Source organism: Lycorma delicatula, chromosome 9 (genome assembly GCF_047948215.1).
Source record: "Lycorma delicatula isolate Av1 chromosome 9, ASM4794821v1, whole genome shotgun sequence".
Lineage (NCBI taxonomy): Eukaryota > Metazoa > Arthropoda > Insecta > Hemiptera > Fulgoridae > Lycorma > Lycorma delicatula.
Genome location: NC_134463.1, coordinates 124,792,223 through 124,811,357, shown reverse-complemented (window position 1 = coordinate 124,811,357; position 19,135 = coordinate 124,792,223). Strand labels below are relative to the sequence as shown.

General features: G+C 30.1%; 1 protein-coding gene across 2 annotated transcripts in view; it reads right to left on the bottom strand.

The window, feature by feature from the left end:
- The window catches only part of Vps13 (vacuolar protein sorting 13C), a 286,208-nt gene extending 267,382 nt beyond the window's left edge, over positions 1 to 18,826 (bottom strand). For both annotated transcript variants that reach the window (XM_075374575.1, XM_075374576.1), the window contains exons 1-4: positions 18,410 to 18,826; positions 10,528 to 10,614; positions 8,447 to 8,595; positions 255 to 303 (exon numbers count right to left, since the gene is read on the bottom strand). In XM_075374575.1, coding sequence (XP_075230690.1) covers positions 255 to 303; positions 8,447 to 8,595; positions 10,528 to 10,614; positions 18,410 to 18,509 — 385 coding nt within the window. In that variant the 5' untranslated portion in view covers positions 18,510 to 18,826. The remainder of the gene's footprint in view (positions 1 to 254; positions 304 to 8,446; positions 8,596 to 10,527; positions 10,615 to 18,409) is intronic.
- Positions 18,827 to 19,135: the final 309 nt, after the last annotated feature.

Below are 19,135 nucleotides of genomic sequence, written 5' to 3'. Positions count from 1 at the left end.
ACATTATTGTTTCAATCTTCTGTTACCTTGATCTATTACATATGTACAGTACAATAAATATAATTAATGATAACATATTCTATGTTCACTGAAAATATACAGGTCATTATCTAGCGTTTGAATTCTAAGATCGTAGGTTTAAATGATCTTCAGACAGATTAAAACTAATCGACCATATATAATCACGGCTACAAAAATCTACCTTACTTTAAATCAACAATACCTAATAAAATCAAATAAAAAAATTGACTTACCTTTTTCAAGTTCTCGTTTTTTAGCCGCTTCAACTTTTGCGATTTCAGCCTGCAAAATAAAAATTAGAAAAACAGTTAAAAAATGTTTAACACATTAAAAAAGGTATTAACACAAACATCTTTAAATATTCATTATTTTAATATTTATAAGACAGAGTAGTCATAATCAGGCAGATTCTCAAAGTCTTTACCAAATCAAAAGCAACAAAGTATTTCTGTCAGCAGTAGACTTCACTCATTTTGTACTTAATTTAAAATAAAGCGGATTCTAATGAAAATGAATTAATAGAGTGAAAATTTAAATGGAGCTGTCAATCATAAATGATACCCGTGTCACAATAATCTTACTGTATTAGTAATCTTGTGAGCACTAGCCTTGGAGACAAGACTTGATGACTGTTGAGATGTTACCTCCACTAAATCTGCACAGCTTTTTTCAGCTAGAGTATATAAATATACAACAAAGTTAATAATTGAGAGAAGTGACCTCAAGAGGAAAGGTAGAAGTAGTTTTCATAGTAAAGTTTATTTGGTAAACAGCTGACTGGAGCGGTTGTAAAGTAATTCAGTTATAATTATTGCTGCAGGCACTAAATAGAAATGACTGGCTTCAGCATTCGATAAGGTTCTAGGGAAGGAACTAAAATAATTCAAACAACATTAATTGTTAGAGCTAACATACAGCAATTGCTTCTTTAATTAAAATATATATATATATAAAAACAGCACCAGCTAGGAAGTCTGTGAGCTAATCAGTGCTCTTCCCAACAACTGTATCAGCTGTAATTTAACGGTCACATTTTGGAATGGAGAATGTCATGCAACAATTTTTTAACAAATGTCATTGTGGATAGAGGTGAGAAAGCTTTAATTAAATTAAAGCTAATAAATGAAAGATTTAATGAAAATCAGTGAACCCTTAGCTGAATTACATCACACACAGAAAATAGTTAAAGGTCAAATTCAAACAGGGCTTTGCTTTGCCTGGTCAGTAATAATAAGTAATACAGTACTAATAGTAGTAACAGCAGAAACCAAAATGCTAAGTTCTGGTAATGTTTCTTGTAATGGAACTGCTAATACTAAAATTTTAACTGAAAAAATAAAACCATTAAAAATAGTCACCTTCATTTTTGTTTGTGTAAAATGGTTTATCAGACTTAACAATCGAACCTATGCGCATTATCAGCTCAAGCGATGTATCAGATTATTATTGTTTTGATAAGATTCAAATCCCAATTCCATATGTCAAAAATGCAAGTACCTTTTAAAACTAAAATAATTAAAGTTCAGATATCACATAGCACACTATGTTCAGTGACCAGTGAAGAGCATCCACTACAAACAAAAATGAACAATAGCACTAAACAAGAAAAAAATGTTTGTTTTATTTATTAAGATTTTAATCTTAATCACATTAAAAAATATATATATAATGCTGCTTCTCCTAGTAATTTTCTGTAGTATTCTTAAGTTTTAATTTGTTTGAAATTATCTTATGTTATGCATTAAAAGTAGTGGTTTTTTGTCTATTTCCCTAGTGTAATGTATTTTCAACATCCTTTGATAACATTAAAAGATAACAAAATTAATATTCAAGAGCAATTCTACATTCAATGTTTAGATATTTTAAAAAAATGATCTAATCATCAATTATCATGGTCATTTAAACAAATTTCTAATACATTTTTAGTATTGTCTGTGCATTTGATATAGGCTCACAACTACAACACCTCCTGTGTATTTTAAAATGTTTAAATGTGTGGTTAATAATAGTTATTTTAATGTTTTTAATGCTTAGATCTCTCCCTCTATGAATCGTGAGGCCTTAGCGATGGTGAGGGGGCTGAATGCTAAGTGATACAGAATAGCTGGACTGAAGGTGCAACCGTATCGAAGAGGTATCTGTTGAGAGCCAGACTAAGGAATGATTCCAGAAAGAGGGCAGCAGCTCTTTCAGTATAAGGGCGTAGGTTAGGAAGATTTAAACAGCCATATCATCATCATCATTACTCAATCTTATTAGTACTGCACAGCTGAAAACAATGGAACACTATGGCTGTTTTTCTTTTACAAGAAGATATAGCTCACTGCATTTTCATGTAATAAAGATGGAGGCGCCTTCCTTGATAAAATATTCTGAAGGTGAACCAGTCCCACACTTAGATCTCCAGGTGGGGACTACTAAGGAAGGGGTCACCAGAAAATTAAAAAATAACATCTGCGATTTGGAGCATGAAATGTTAGAAGTCTAAAAAAGGTTAGTAGGTTAGAAAATTTAAAGAGGGAAATTGGGGTAGATTAAATGTAGGTATATCAGGAATTAGCGAAAATCAGTAAGAAGAAGAAACAACTTTTGGTCAGGTGATTTTAGAATAATTAACTCAGCATCAAATACAGGGCAGGCAGGAGTACGTTTCAGAATGAACAAAAAGATACAGAAGAGGGTAGAGTATTTCAAAAAGCTTAGCGATAGAATCATTGTAATCAGGATAAAATCTAAGCTGACAATGATTTTTAACATCTATATGTTTACAAATGCCAACGATGACGATGATGATGATGGTGAGGTAGTGTGTATACGAAGAAATTGACAAAGCAATTAAATACATAAAAGGGGATGAAAATTTAATAATAATTGGAGATTGGAATGAAAGCATCGGAAAAGGCAAGGAAGGAATTATGGGTGAATACAGGCTGGCCAAAAGGAATGAAACAAGGGACTAACTTATTGAGTTTTGCATGAAGTACAATTTAATAATTGCCAACACCCAGTTTACCATAATAGAAGAATATACACATGAAAAAGCCTGGTGATACTGCAAGGTATCAGATACATTATATCGTAGTTAAACAAAGATTTTAAAATCAACTCCTTGACTGCAAAGCATATTCTTGTGAAGACATTGATAGCGACCATAATTTAGATAATGAAATGTAGATTGGGGTTTAAAAACCTGAAGAAAAGTTGTCAGATGAATCGGTGGAATTTAGAGACGCTTGAGGAGGAAAATTTTTGAGGACATCGCAAGAGGTCTGAGTAAAAAAGATAAGATAGAAAATATAGAATATTGAAAAGGAAATTTTTAAATCAGCAGAAGTGAACTTACGCAGAACAAAGAAAACTGGTAGAAAAACTTGGATATCAAAGGATATATTGCAGCTGATGGATGAATGTAGAAAGTACAAGAATGCTAGTGATGAAGAAGGTAAAAGTAACTATCAACAATTAAGAAATACTATAAACAGGAAGCGCAAATTAGCAAATAGGATTAAAGAAAAGTGTTCAGAAGTGGAAAGAGAAATATCATTGGAAAAATAGACGGAGCATACAGGAAAGTTACAGAGAATTATGTGGTAGTAAGTTAAAATTTAATATGTGTTAAATAATGCAAAAGAAAAGGTCAATAGGTGGCTGGAATATATTGAAGATTTATAAAGAGGAAATGTATTAGAAACTGATGTTATAGAAGAAGAAGAAGAAGTCAAAGAGGATGAAAAGGGAAATACAATACTGAGATCTGAATTTAATAGAGCATTAAAAGATTTGAATGGCAAAAGCTTCCTGGGATAGACGGGATACCTACAGAATTACTGTGCAGTGCAGGTGAGGAAGCAATAGATAGATTATATGAAATGGTATGTAATATTTACAAAAAAGGGGAAGTTCTGTCAGACTTCAAAGAGAAAGTTACTGTCATGATACCAAAGAAAGCAGGAGGAGAAAAATGTGAATACAGAACAATTAGCTTAACTGTTTCAGGTAAAGTATAGAGACAAGGGAAGCAATTTTAGCATTTAGATTAATAGTAGAAGTAAGATTAAAGAAAACCAAACCAACATACTTGGCTTTATAGACTTAGAAAAGATAACGTAGACTGGAATAAAATGTTCAGAATTTTAAAAGATTTAGGATTCAAGTATTGAGACAGAAGAACAATTGCTAACATTTACAGGAACCAATCTACGTAATAATTGAAGAATATAAGAAGGATGAAAACAAGAAGCCTGACAAGGAAGGAAAAACATTATGAAGGTAGAACACAATTTTGTTATTTGGGAAGTAGAATTACCAAAGATAGATGAAGCAGATATAAAATGCTGAATAGCACAGGTGAAATAAGCTTTCAGTCAGAAATATAATTTACTTACATAAAAAATTAATTTAAATGTGAGGAAAACTTTTTGGAAGTATATGTTTGGAGCGTAGCTTTATATGGAAGTGAAACTTGGACAATCTGTGTACCTGAGAAGAAGAGATTAGAAGCTTTTGAAATGTGGTGCTATATTAAAAATCAGTTGTGTGGATAAAGTGAGAAATGAAGAAGTATTGTGGAAAATTGATGAAGAAAGAAGTATTTGGAAAAATATAGTTAAAAGAAGAAACAAACTTATAGGCCACATATTAAGACATCCTGGAATAGTTGCTTTTGGAAGAACAGGTAGATGGGAAAAATTGTGCAGGCAGGCAACATTTATAATTGTAAAACAAATCATTAGGAATGTACGATGTAGGGGGTATACCAAAATGAAATGACTGGCATTACATAGGGGGAATATCTTGGAGTGCTGCATCAAACCAGCCAAATCACTGAAGACAAAAAAAAAATTGCTTAGATGTAAAAGATCTGACAATGCTATAATTTTTATGTCTGATAATGGAAACCATGTTCTGAAATACATCACTATACTGTGCAATTAATCAAAAGTCAAAAACCATTAAAAAACTGATACCAAATATGAATTGGACACCATAAACTAAAAACTATTATTGATAAGTGTCAAAGTTATATAATTTCAATTAAACAATGTAAATGTCTATGTTATACAGATATGTGAAAAACAACTGTACTTGTCTCTAAGAGGTAAGTGAAATTCCTGTTAACTTTCATGAAAATTCTTTTTTCATTTTACTTGTGCCAAAATTGTGAGTTTTTATAAAATCAACATTGTATTGAAACTGACCATTAAAAATCTTTTTCAGTAGTTAAGTAACATGTAAAACTCTGCTTTTACATTTACTAAACAGTAATTCTGTGCACAATTCTAATTTTATATGGAGTCTCGACATGCTGATATTGAATTATCAAGAAAATCAATAAGAGGACACTTTTTATGTTCAATTAACTTAAAATTAATGTATAATAGGTGTAAATCAATTTTTTCTATGCAAGTGGTTGATAAGATATAACACTTCAAGGGCAAACTTTATTTTCATGACGCAAACACTACAATTTCTAGTCAAAAATTAATAGATGAGAAAAACATGAATTGTATGTCAAACATGATGGACACCAACCGCTGACCATTTTAGTGCATCTCTCAGCCAAGAAATGACGGAAATTTTATATTTCAAAATTTATTTGAGATTTTAAAGTAAACAATAAAAAAAAATTTACACACTGTATATAATACACAGATTGTATATGTTATGTAAAAAATTAAATGAAAAAATATCAGCAGCATTTTTTAATGCTTTAATGCATCATTTGCATCATAGCCAGAGTAACTTTTTACTACCACTGCTACACAGCGTAAGCGTAAATTACACATTTATTACGTTTAAAAAGAGTTAGGTCTTAATCATTCTCAATCGGTTAGATTAGAATAATTATCATATTAATAATGTTTTGGTCAAACTTTTTCTTGATTTTTGCTCCCAAAAAACACATGGAGTTACAACACAAAACACTGTCTAACACTTACAACACAAATAGTGAAAACTAACAAATCATCAATACTAGTAAAAATTTTAGTGCTACCAAGCTTACCTTATGATTAAACAGCATTCTTGAAAAAATTGCAGTTCTAATTAGATCAATAAAAACTGCAATTAAGTTTCATAGTAACTAAAAAATTTTATTTATTCAAATTCAGTTTAAAATTAAACAATTTACTCTGTTTAGGTAAACGCAATTTAAAAGTCCTAAAATGGTAAAGTATACAATAAATTACTAAAAATTATGTTAACATGCTCTGATTTCAATCAGTTTCATTTTCATCTTCTGAATTATCACTGCTGATTTATATCTTTTAAGACAATCGTATTCCTTAAAATAATTCCTTCAAGAAGATTTGAAATTCCTATCATTTTAAAACATCCAAGACTAAAGAACTCAATGGCAAACTGCAGGCAATGAAGCACAGTTGATACAAACTGTTGGCATGATCTCACATTTGGCTGCATTCACTCATTATATTATCATATAAAATAAATGTTTCTTGAATGGCCTACTCAATCCTACATAAAGATACAAACAACCATTTCCAAATCTTGGCCATGAGATGATATGTTGAACACAAACACTGACTTTCTTCGTAATAGGCCACCTGGTCTACTAGTCCATACCATATTTCTTGAATCTATGACCAAATAGCAGAATTTGTGTAGGATTTCTAAGTGATACCAACAGGAAACTTCTCCTGTTGGAAAGAAAGTTGCTCTATTTTACCATGGCAGAATTTTTTATCACCTGCTATGATGGCCAACAGCCAACATGACAGCACATTAGTTTTTTACTGTATATAATTTCAGTTGCATGGTTTTCTATTCAGTAGCGATTATGAAGAACACTATTAACCAGATGACTGTATTTTCCGCCATACTGAATAACTGGTCTCTCTCTGTTATATCCAACTGGCACTCAAAATGTAGAAGTGGTTCTTTTTATTTCTGGATTGCTATCAACTTTTCTTTCTTCATATTGTTTAGGTGTAATCAGTTTCAGTTTAGTTTGGTAAAATATTCCAGAAATGTTCAGATCTCCAGGTGGGGACTCTAAGAAAGGAGTCACCAGAAAATTAAAAAATATCATTCTACGAGTCAGAGCATGGAATATTAGAATAATAAAGGTTAAAAACGACTTTTGGTCAGGTGATTTTATAATAATTAACTCAGCCAAATACAGGGTTTCGTAATGAACAAAAAGATACAGAAGAGGGTAGAGTATTTCAAAAAGCTTAGTGATAGAATCATTGTAATCAGGATAAAATCAAAACCTAAACTGACAACGATTTTTAATGTCTACATGTTTACAAGTGCTCATGAGGATGATGATGAGGTAGTGTGTATACGAAAAAATTGACGAAGCAATTAAATACATAAAAGGGGATGAACATTTAATAATAGTTGGAGATTGGAATGCCAGCATTGGAAAAGGCAAGGAAAGAAATATTGTCGGTAAATGCAGACTGGGCAAAAGGAATGAAACAGTGGATCGACTTACTGAGTTTTGCATGAAGTATAATTTACTAATTGCCAAAACACAAAGTTGGCAATATTAGAAAATAGAAGAATATACACATGGAAAAAGCTGGGTGATACTGCATAGTATCAGAGAGATTATATCATGGTTAAGCAAAAATTTAGAAATCAATTCGACTGCAAAGCATATCTAGGAGCAGATATTGATAGCATCCATAATTTAGTGATAATAAATTGTAGATTGGAGTTCATCTTTACAATTATATATCACGAGAAAGTACATACCTGAATTATAAACTGTTTAGCAAGACCTACAGAAAAGTTATAAAGTTTTTAATTATGGAATATACCAAGCAAAAAAGAAGATGTAACAATTGAATCCATGTAATATACTATATATATCCATGTAACATACATTTTAATGCATGTCATTCAAATATTTTGAATAAATGTGTATATTATCCCTTATGAGATCCTAAAGATATTCTCAACTGCACAATAAAGGAATTGCAAATTTTTTATCTTAATTTGTTGGTACAACTTGCATGCCATTTTTCAGCTTAATAATCCAGCATGCTGAGAAAGATCAATCCTTGGTCTTGCCACACCTAAAAGATGAAAGGCAATAATAGCATGAGTCCACTTTATTCATGCATACTACTTAGGATGATAGTCTTTACTACCTTGTACATCTTGTTCTGTGGAGGCTTTACCTTTCCTAATTTCTTGTTCCATTTTTAATTAACCATACTTCATGCTCTCCTGAAGAGTAATGCTGTACTATATGGTCTGTAAAGACAATACAATTTAAATACCCAACATGTATGAAGATATGGCATAAGAAAGAAAGATCATCTGTTTATACAATAACACAAATCACCCATATTCACAAAAAACAAAGTTAAACCAAAGATAAATAAGGTAAGATGGTGTTCTTCATTTGCATGTTAGGGCGGAGAACAAATACAAATTAAAACAATTAGTTTACCTGTTTTGCTTCCTGTTTCCATTTTTCTTCCTTTTCAGGATCATACTTAATTTCTTGATGGGGAACGACAAGCAAAAATAATTTTTCAATTGATGCTTCAGTTGGGGCGGAATATAAATTTTTCCATGGTATTTTCAACACTAACTTTCCTATGAAAAAAGAAATAGATTAAACAATACTCGCAAAATACTAACAATTAATAATAATAATATTCATAATTATCAATTTCTTAATAAATCAAAATAGTTTATTTTTTGCAAAGCTGGTGAATCTTTTAGGAGTAGATGGCCATATCACATAAGAGCTGGATCACTTTTCAAAATCAAAAAAACAGAATAAGAATGAATGCTGAACTGGATCAGTAGTTCTTTCTTCTTTCTTTGTCATAGTGAAATTGGTTGACAAAACATTAGCAAAAAAAGCTTGAAACCAAGCAGAAAGGACAAAAAAAAATTAATCAAATATTGCATTTTGGCAACACATATAGCTTTACTCAGATCTCTGGCTGGAGACTACTCCAAATAAGAATTAAGCTCATTCAAATGTGAGATCTGAGCTTAGAATATTAATTATTACATAAGAGTGACAACCTAAATAATTCAAAATAGATGTTAAAGTTTCACGGGTTGAGATTAATACAGAAAGTCAGACTGTAGAACATTAACACAAAATCAGACGGTAGAAAACATAATGGTAGAAGTACCAATGAGAAAACAGGCCTATAGATGCCATAAAATGTAAAGCCAAATATTGTTTTAGTTAGGATCAAGTCAAAATCTAAATGTACAACATTGTAGAAATACATAAAGTTATTGTTTATTAATGTTGACGATGAAGATATATTAACTGTTAACTACTGTAATGAGAAAGGAAAATTAAAATTATTAATGGGCATTTTTATTAACACCACAAAGTTTAAAATCAAGATTGCAACAATCCTGTTTTGCATTGTGGTTTTATTGTATTTTTTTTTTGGGGGGGGGCTTAAAATGCAAAGTCAATTAAATTTGATCTGACATTAATGACATGTCTTTTGGGAAGAAACTCAAGAAACTCTAGTATCAATATTTTTTTTTTTTTGGATAGAGCTGGTCCTAAGCCAAAATATTTTTTTTTGTTTAACACACAACCAATCAACACTGGTATGGTCACCTGCTTCATTCTGACTTCAATGTGTGAAGTAAAGCTGAAGTAAACTGTTCACAAGGACCTGGACCGGTCCACATCCATGTTACATGGTCTGGATATCTACATCAGGCTTGAAGAGGTGTAAGCCACAAGCCAACTTTTGAGAATAAAATTGAGACATGAGATTTCCTGGACATTGAATACAGACGACTGAGAGTTGAATAAACATTATTTCAGTCTTACTGTCTGCCTTGAGAAATATAGGTAACCACTACTCCTAAAATCTAAATCTAAGATAGCTGACAGTGAATGTTTTGGTATTATAATATCCTTTTCAACAGCTGTATTCAGTGACTAAGAGTCTTATAAATGATGCCTAAGAAAACCCAATAAAACTAGAATGGAGTGGATGATGAGATTTATGAAATGTATAATAAAGAGCAACTGGCAAACCATAGATTGGGGAATTGTATAGGCTACACAGAAAAAATAATTTTGTACATTTGTGCACATAGTATTAAATTGAAGAATTGTATTAAATAGTATCCTTGTGAACATCCTTTTAAGAGATCATAAAAAATTACATATATGAAATGGGAAGATAAGGCAAAATCACAAAAACCAGAAAATTACAAAAAGCCCAAAAAAATCTCTTATTTTAAAATAATTAAACATCACATATTTAACTCTTTCATATTTTTACCAATATTTGGATGAATCATTAGTTTATGAATAACATTATTGAATACTTGTTTTAATCAATGTATTTTTCAATAAACAGTTATATTTAAATTCTATTAAATAAACCACCTAATACAATAATATTGAGATATGGCATATATTACCTTAAGTTTTCAAAAGAGTACTTTCACAGGATCCCACATCTTAAAAAATGTGAGATTTTTAAGTTAATTTCAGTAAAATAATTATATAAATTATTATAAAACACTTACCTAAATGTCCATATACAGTTTTAAATGGTAGATTTAAATCATTTAAGGCACTCTGCTTTAATTTGAGGTTGGTGAATACTACATCTCCTGTAATTTAAAAATAAAAAAGTAATGCAGTAATAAACTTATACAATTTACATTCTAATAATGCTGTACATAATTTACTCAATAAATATTTAAAATGATTAAAAATTATGAATGACTCATTTTTATATAAATGAAAGTAGATAATATATAGAATAATTAGTAAAGTTAGATAGTTACTCCTTTTATATTAACGGAAGAATTATTTACATATGATTTGAAAGCAAGTCATTTTTAACTTATGTAAAAAATGTATTATATTAAATTTTATCATGTTATTCAACAAACTTATTAAACACTGACTAAATATGCAGTTGCATACTTTCTGAAATCAAACCACAATTTTAAGGTTGTATTTTCTACACAAAGGCTTAATTTTATAAGAAACAAACTATAATATGCTTGTTACAAACTCTTACATTAATATAAATTAAGGAAATGGAAATATAATAACAAAATTAACAAGAGTTAACTTGTTTTTTACCTATGTTTTTCAAGAGAAAGATTCTTTTGAAATAACACTTGTAAAATAGATTTTAGTAAGTCATAATTTTCCTAAGTTTAGGCAGTAAATAAATAAATCCTTATTTTAGTCCTTATTATCCTTATTTTAGATATGTATTAAGACATATCATGTTAGAAATATGTAGGTACAGTATACCATGGACAATAAAAGGAACTACCCCATCAGTTGCTTGGGAAACTGTGGTAAAAAACCTGAAGTTATAAAATAATGTAATTAAAGTGGATATTAGTTTCTGGTATTTAAAATATAAACCATGAAATAATATTAAGACAAATACAAGAGAAAACACTAAATATAAAATAATTAAAATTTCAGAAAGCCTTAATAACAATTTGTTCAGGGTTTTTTAACATTATTTAATTATTATTTAAAAATTCATTGATAGAGTATGATTGTTTCTATAAAAAAAAAATTAATTGCATTTAAATAAATTAATGGTAAGGTAGTTCAGAAATTTATGCAATGGAAGCATATGCCCACTTCTTATACGACAAAGTATTATGTTGAGTTAACATGAAAACACTTCCATTGTTTGGTTTGATAAATATGGGTATTATTTTTATTTAAGAATAAGTGACTATTCCTTTTTTGGCAAAGATTGTACATTCATAAATATAAATAAAGTTTAAATCAACATTTTCTTTCTTTTTCTGTTTAACCTCGGGAACCGCTGTTAGGTATTACTTCAGATGAATGAGGATGATATGTATGAACATAAATGAAGTGTAGTCTTGTACAATCTCAGGTCAACCAGCACTGAGATGAGGTACTGAGTACTGAGGAACTGAAACCCAACCACCAAAGAACACTGGTATATACCAATCCACAGCGTTCTTTGGTGTTCTTAAGTCAACATTTACAATTTTCTAAGTATCAGTTAATTTTTTAAGTGTAAGATTCATAATTATGGGCACCAAAAAATTGAAAAAGCATTATGACTTTTTTTAGGTGCTCCAAGAGATGACATTATACTTTTTGGGAATATATGTGAGCATAATAAATATTCAAAAATGATGACATGCTATTTTATTAAGATCCTAAAAAGTAAAACAGTAAGGTTTGATCTGTGCAAATGAAATCATTCAAAGAGAATTTGTCATCTAATAAAACACTCAGAAATTTTGCTTTATGGATAACAGAAATAATATTAGTGGTAATTCTATCCGATTAACAGCCATTAAGTCTACCTGAGAAGCACAATACAATAATTTTATTTACATTTAAACTTACATGGTTACAATCCATCCAAGAAGTTATAATCTTTTTGAATTCTAACAGAATTTTCAAGTTCTTTAAAATAATTATACTTATTTCTTTCAGCAATTAACTTTGTTTTATTTAGAGTAGTAAATTTGAATATACTGGGCATAATTCTTTTATTTAAAAAAATGAAACGCATAAATAAATTAGCTATGGCTTTATTGCTGTGCTATAATGGGAAAGTATAGCCACTGGCTACACTTTTGGGTATCTGAGTTTTTGCAAATGGTAATGTATCATGACTCTTTAGTCAAAAAAAGAAAAAGCAAAAAGTTATTGAAATTTCTGCAAGAAATTAATTAATGTAAGTGTTATTAATATATATAAATGTGCCTGTATTTTGAATTTATCTCTAAAAAAAATTTGTATAAGATACAGATGGGTATTAAATGTTAGAAAACATTTTTAAAAAGGTAGGGGTTTTGCCATTTTTAATTTTAATATAGTTACTTCATATAGTTACTCATGCGTGTGCACACCCACGCACAAGCTTTGGTCTGATTTCAATTTTGTTGACAAGAAGGCAACTCTCTAGTACTCTTGTATTTCGTTTTTAGTCAGACCAAATTGATCCCTTGATCAAATGACAGTTACTTCATTTAACATTTTTATTAACAGCCACAACTTGAAAAACAGAGATTAAAATATCAGAGATTATAAAAAATGTTAAATTTTTAAGCTGGTCCCTTTGGACCCTGTTTTTTTTTTAAATGTTCATATTTACATTAATACTGTTGGATTTTCAATCAATCTTGAAAATTAAAGTTTGCAAAACTTTTAATTTTAAGTACAGGTCCCATTCAGCCCCCTTGTTTTTTGGGGCTTAAAAGTTTATTTATTTGAGTAATTATTTACATCAAATCAGCCTAATTTGGTCAGCCTGATTTGATGTAAATAATTACTCAAATAAATAAACTTTTAAGCCCCAAAAAACAAGGGGGCTGAATGGGACCTGTACTTAAAATTAAAAGTTTTGCAAACTTTAATTTTCAAGATTGATTGAAAATCCAACAGTATTAATGTAAATATGAACATTTAAAAAAAAAAACAGGGTCCAAAGGGACCAGTTTAAAAATTTAACATTTTTTATAATCTCTGATATTTTAATCTCTGTTTTTCAAGTTGTGGCTGTTAATAAAAATTTAAATGAAGTAACTGTCATTTGATCAAGGGATCAAATTTGACCAAAGTTTTGGTTCTGAACATTTTGATCTGTTTTGCAACTTCTCTAAACACTGCAAAATTGGGTCATTAATATTTAAAAATAATATGATATATTTGAAACAAAAATCTTTCAGAGGCAAAACTAGGGAAGTTATGGAACCCTTTTTGGGCTTTTTTTTTAAATGGTGAACAACCAAAAGATGGGGTCATCCCAAGATTCAAATACCATTAAACAAAATCATAGCCTACGAAAGAAACTCAAAAGATTAAACTTATGCAAAAATGATGAGATTGTACCCAACTGGCATTTCTAATTATCCAGAGATAATCGTCAACAGCTATTGCCATCAGATAATATCAGTTGTCTTAATGTTGTAATTGATTGTTTTATATTGCAGTCTTCAAAAAGTGTTGCGATATGGAAGAATGTTTCCTTCTTTTGTTAAAGGTTTAATTAAGAAAAATTGAGGAAAAATGGGTTACACAATGCAGCAGAGACTGCTCATTGTCTCCCAATACATTAGATGTGCCAGTTATGTCCAGACTAAGAATGCCATCACAGAAAAGTATAGTGTGCATGCACAAACAAGTCCTCCATCAAGTGGCTGTATGAAAAATTCCAAGAGACAGGGAATGCGGCAAATGCAGCCAAAAGTGGTCGACTGAAAAGTGCTAATACTAGAAAAGTTAGTCCCAAGAAATCTTTCTTTCTTTTTCCTGTTTAGCCTCCGGTAACTACCGTTTAGATAATTCTTAAGAGGATGAATGAGGATGATAATATGTATAAGTGTAAATGAAGTGTAGTAGTCTTGTAACATTCTCAGTTCGACCATTCCTGAGATGTGTGGTTAATTGAAACCCAACCACCAAAGAACACCGGTATCCACGATCTAGTACTCAAATCCGTGTAAAAATAACTGGCTTTACTAGGACTTGAACGCTGGAACTCTCGGCTTCCAAATCAGCTAATTTGGAAAGACGTGTTCACCACTAGACCAACCCGGTGGGTTAGTCCCAAGAAATCTGTGCAACGCCTATCTTCCATCGGTCTTTCCATCGGTAGTGCCCACACGGCATCAAGCAAGTGTTTTAAGATGCATCCATACTGAATTCATGTTGTTCAAGAGTTATTATCTGCAGACACTGGAAAATGTGCAGCTTTCTGTCAGCGGTTCATGTCATCTGTAACAATGCCAGATGGGGAACAACTCGATGATTGGTTGTGGTCTGATGAGTATCAAGAATTGGAACACATGTGGGTTTCAGCAGGGCAATGCTATGGCTCATGCAGCCAAATGACACTATGACTGTCATGGATCAGTATTTTCATGGATAAGCGATTTCAAGAAGGGATTTTGAAAGGGACCCCCTCCATCTCCTAATTTATCCCCTCCTGAGTTTTTATTGTGGGGATACCTTAAGGATGTTGTTTATAAACTCATCCTAATAAATTGCAGAGTGAAATTGAACGATGTGTCGCTTCAATTCCTCAGCACATGCTGCAACATGTGTTTAAGAGCATGCAACATCGTATTTGATTATGTGAATCCTGTGCTGATAATGATAATGCTAATAATGATCGATCAATTTTAACTTTATTAACTCAAGGAAATAAATTTTAGAATTTATAAATTAGTTTACAACTCTCTTGCGAACAGTACCTGTATTTTATAATTCAGCAGATAATAACATTACTAGTAACAAAACCTAGATTCAATTATGACAATCATATTTTATTACTATCATAATTTATTTCTTTTGACATTAATTAATGAATACATTACATTTGTTTATTAAAAAAAAAATAATAACAATAAAAGTAATTAGTCTGCACATAAATTAAAAGCAGTAATAACATTTCAACAGATTTTTTTTAATTTTTAAAGAAGATAATGTAAGTGTAGCAAAAATTAGTCATTAAATGAACAGCAAGTGAATCACATGATCAATATGCAAGAAGATGAAAAATTTTATCAATAAAATAAAGAAGAAATTCTTATGTAATAAACTGGAAAGAAGTTTAGTAACTAATATACCACGTGGAAGTTTAAATAATGTATACTGGGTGTCCCAATGTAACTGTGCACACCTAAACAAAAGTATCTGGATCTCAATCAATAAAATACAATCTAAAATGTTTTCTGATACTGTCAACAGTGAAATCAACAACTGACTTACATGTCTCATTGTTGACTATACGATGATAGTTTTAAGCACTTGACGCTTGCAGTTGTTTGGTTGAAAATGTGTTTTGTTGTGATGATGGCTATATAGAATACAAGAAGGAAATGTTTCATTACAAACTTCAAAGTACTGATGTTTCACATTGCAATGTTATATGAAATGTGATTAATAAGTTCTAAGAAACTGAATCAGTCAAAGATCTGCCTCAGTCTGGAAGACTAGCTATCCTGACAGAGGAAAAGGTATGATGATATTTCTGATAGCATAGCTTAAAGTTCAAAAAAAAATCTATCAGATAATTGGTACAACAAGCAAAAGTATAAAGCAGTACGCACAGAGCACTGACTAAACATTTAAAACTATATCTGTACAAAATAACTGTTGTGTATTGATTACAAGATACTGAATTTCCTAAACATGTTAAATATTGCCAGTGATTTTTGTATTAAATAAATGAAGAGGAGCAGACGTTTCCCAATGTAATATTTTTCAGATGAAATGTGGTTTCACATTGGAATACATAATTATTCCTAGTTAGGAAAAATCCTCATTAGATTCTGGAATTTCATGATTCCAAAGTCAAACAACAAATAATGTTGAAAAATGTTTGGGCATTCGTGGAAGCAAATGGTGACCATATTGTGCATCTCCTGTAAATAAAAATTCATTGTAGCAAGTAGTATTCCTGTTTCTATTGTTATTTGAATATTATAAATTAAATGCTTGTAAACACTGGCGGACAGTTTCATTTGGGAAACCTAATATAATAGAAATTATTAGCAAACCATAACTGAGTTTCCAAAAGGAAATAATAGGTGTAGTCATGAAAGGTTGTACTGTAGTCTCGGATTACGATGGGGATAATTCATAGACCGAACTAAAAAGTTTTTGACAAAATCTTTCAAGAAAGTCAACCACTCAGAAACAGCTATAGCTTTTTGATTATTTATACTGTTTGAATTGCACTGTAAAAATTTGGATATATTTTCATTTAACTTGGGAAATCTTTTTGTACTTAATAAGATCTGTTTATAACTAGCACATTCAATTTCTAAATGACAAATATTTTTAACAATCTCTTTAATTGTAAATTGCTATCTTTTGCTTATTTCGGGATGTAAAAAAAAAAAGTTTCAACAATAAACAATTTAAAAGACCATAAACTGAAAATGGACTTGTGAAATGAATAACTAAAAACTTGGGAAAAATTAAAAATATTAAATAATAAAAAATTATATGAGTTTCTGTTTATAAGTCAAACAAAAACGAAGATAAAATATTTCTTCAGCAAAAGTAAAAGCATAAACATGAAAAGTATTCTTATATAAAACTAAAAAAAAACTGACACAATAAATAACCAATTTTGTATACTTTTACAAACAGTTGTTCTCTTGTGATTTAATGTTAGTATAATTTAGTTTATTTATTGTAAGCAAAACCTCATTGAAAAAAAGTAATGATCTTATAAAATATATCCAATGCATATATACTTTTTCTATTTAATGTAAGCAAACATAGAATATTGAAAAAAAAAATTAATAGAAACAAATACAACACCTAAAAAATTTAAAGAATAAAATGCAAAACTTCAGTGGTACACAACCACATATAGCAGTACACAATGATAATCCAATACTGAACAGCTAACTATTATTATTAATACCTTCACACTGATTAACCCTCTTCTCAAAAACCGATTAGCCAGCTTTTCTGTTTGTACAACAGTAAAAATAAAACCTAACCAGCTGATAAAAAAAATCATGAATTATTCAACAAGACATATTATTAATGTATTAAAGAAAGCTTGAAAATACTAAAGATAATACACAAACAGTTATACAGCAACAGATATAAAAGAACTGAAATGAATATTTAATACTAAAAGAAAATATCCTGAAATTTTATTGTAAGGGAATTAACTGTATTTATAAGTAAATGGAGCCTGAATTTGGGCAAAATGTGGAAAGTTAGCATGATGATTGCAAAAAAAATGGGATGGGCCAGAAATACATCCATAAAAGTGTGCATCCATGTCTTATGCGACTATTACATCAATGACAAGATCAGCGGTTAGATTAACCCAAATATTAGAAAGATAATTGCTAACAGTAACAAAATGTTGGACCAAAATCTCAGTTGATATCCACTTTTTTTCTATTTCTAAATATTGTTCTTTTCTGTTTAAGAAGTAAATCACAAACCGAAAATAATCAATACCATAACCTGGGGTGTAATTTTTAATAATTATATTAGTATATTAACCTAGGCTGTTCAGTGGATAGTGTAAACAAAACAGCGTCATTTCAAAGGACTGAGTTCAACCTTTTATGCAGTTTTGTGGTCTCCACTGTCAGATTGTAAATTGAAACAAATCAAATTCTTGACAAGACTCTGGATTTAGGATTTCAATTAAACATATCGTTAAATAAAACTAAAAGATTACAATGAAAACAAAAAAATACTCTCAGAACACAACGTTATCTAGGTACATTATCACTTTTTCACACGAGTTATTCATAGGCTGTACCAGTTACAGCCTATGAATCTATGATAATATAACCAAACCTCAAACATTATCATGAACAGAAATTCTACCGGTAATATTCTCTTTCACGTACTATTAGGTTATAGTAATGTTAATCACTCACTAATTTTAACACTTACCTCCCCAAATTCCGATTTGCAGCTGGGAACTATCCAAATTTTCAACATATTCACCAAGCGTTTTATTCAACAAATTTAGAGCTATCGACTGGAAAACCATTTTTCAAAACAAATTGAATACGTAAACAAGTGTAAAAATTTCAAGCAAATTATGTCATATCTATTTTCAACGTGGTTTTAATACGATACATAACACGATCAAGAGGCGTGGTTCAAACGAATGTCCTACTTTACGTTAACAATACATAAAATGCAAAATTAAGCTAATTAAAAATTCAGAATATTTTAAATTCAAAGTACATAACGAAATTTAAACACGGTTTTTACATACACAAACACACCAATCTTTAGATAACAATAATCACTTCAACATTGGTTCTTAGATGTTGTTTCAAACGACAGCTGACCCAATCTAAGTACCAACATCAATCACTGAAACCGAAAAATATGTCCCTCTGGTCAAATTATGTAATCGACCGATTAATTACGTAGTAATATAATATTTATAATTTTAATAAATAACAACTGGCTTACATGATTTTGTGGGATTATGACATTCGTTAAAATAGCAAGAATGTGATGAAAAGTATTATGTTAATAGATATTTCAGTTTTTAAAAACACAGAAATATTTGTAGATGTTATGTTCAAAAGTTAAACATTAATCTACTCGTATGGTGTGTAGCTGCGTACAACTATAGAATAGATTTCCCCTCGCTACAAAGTT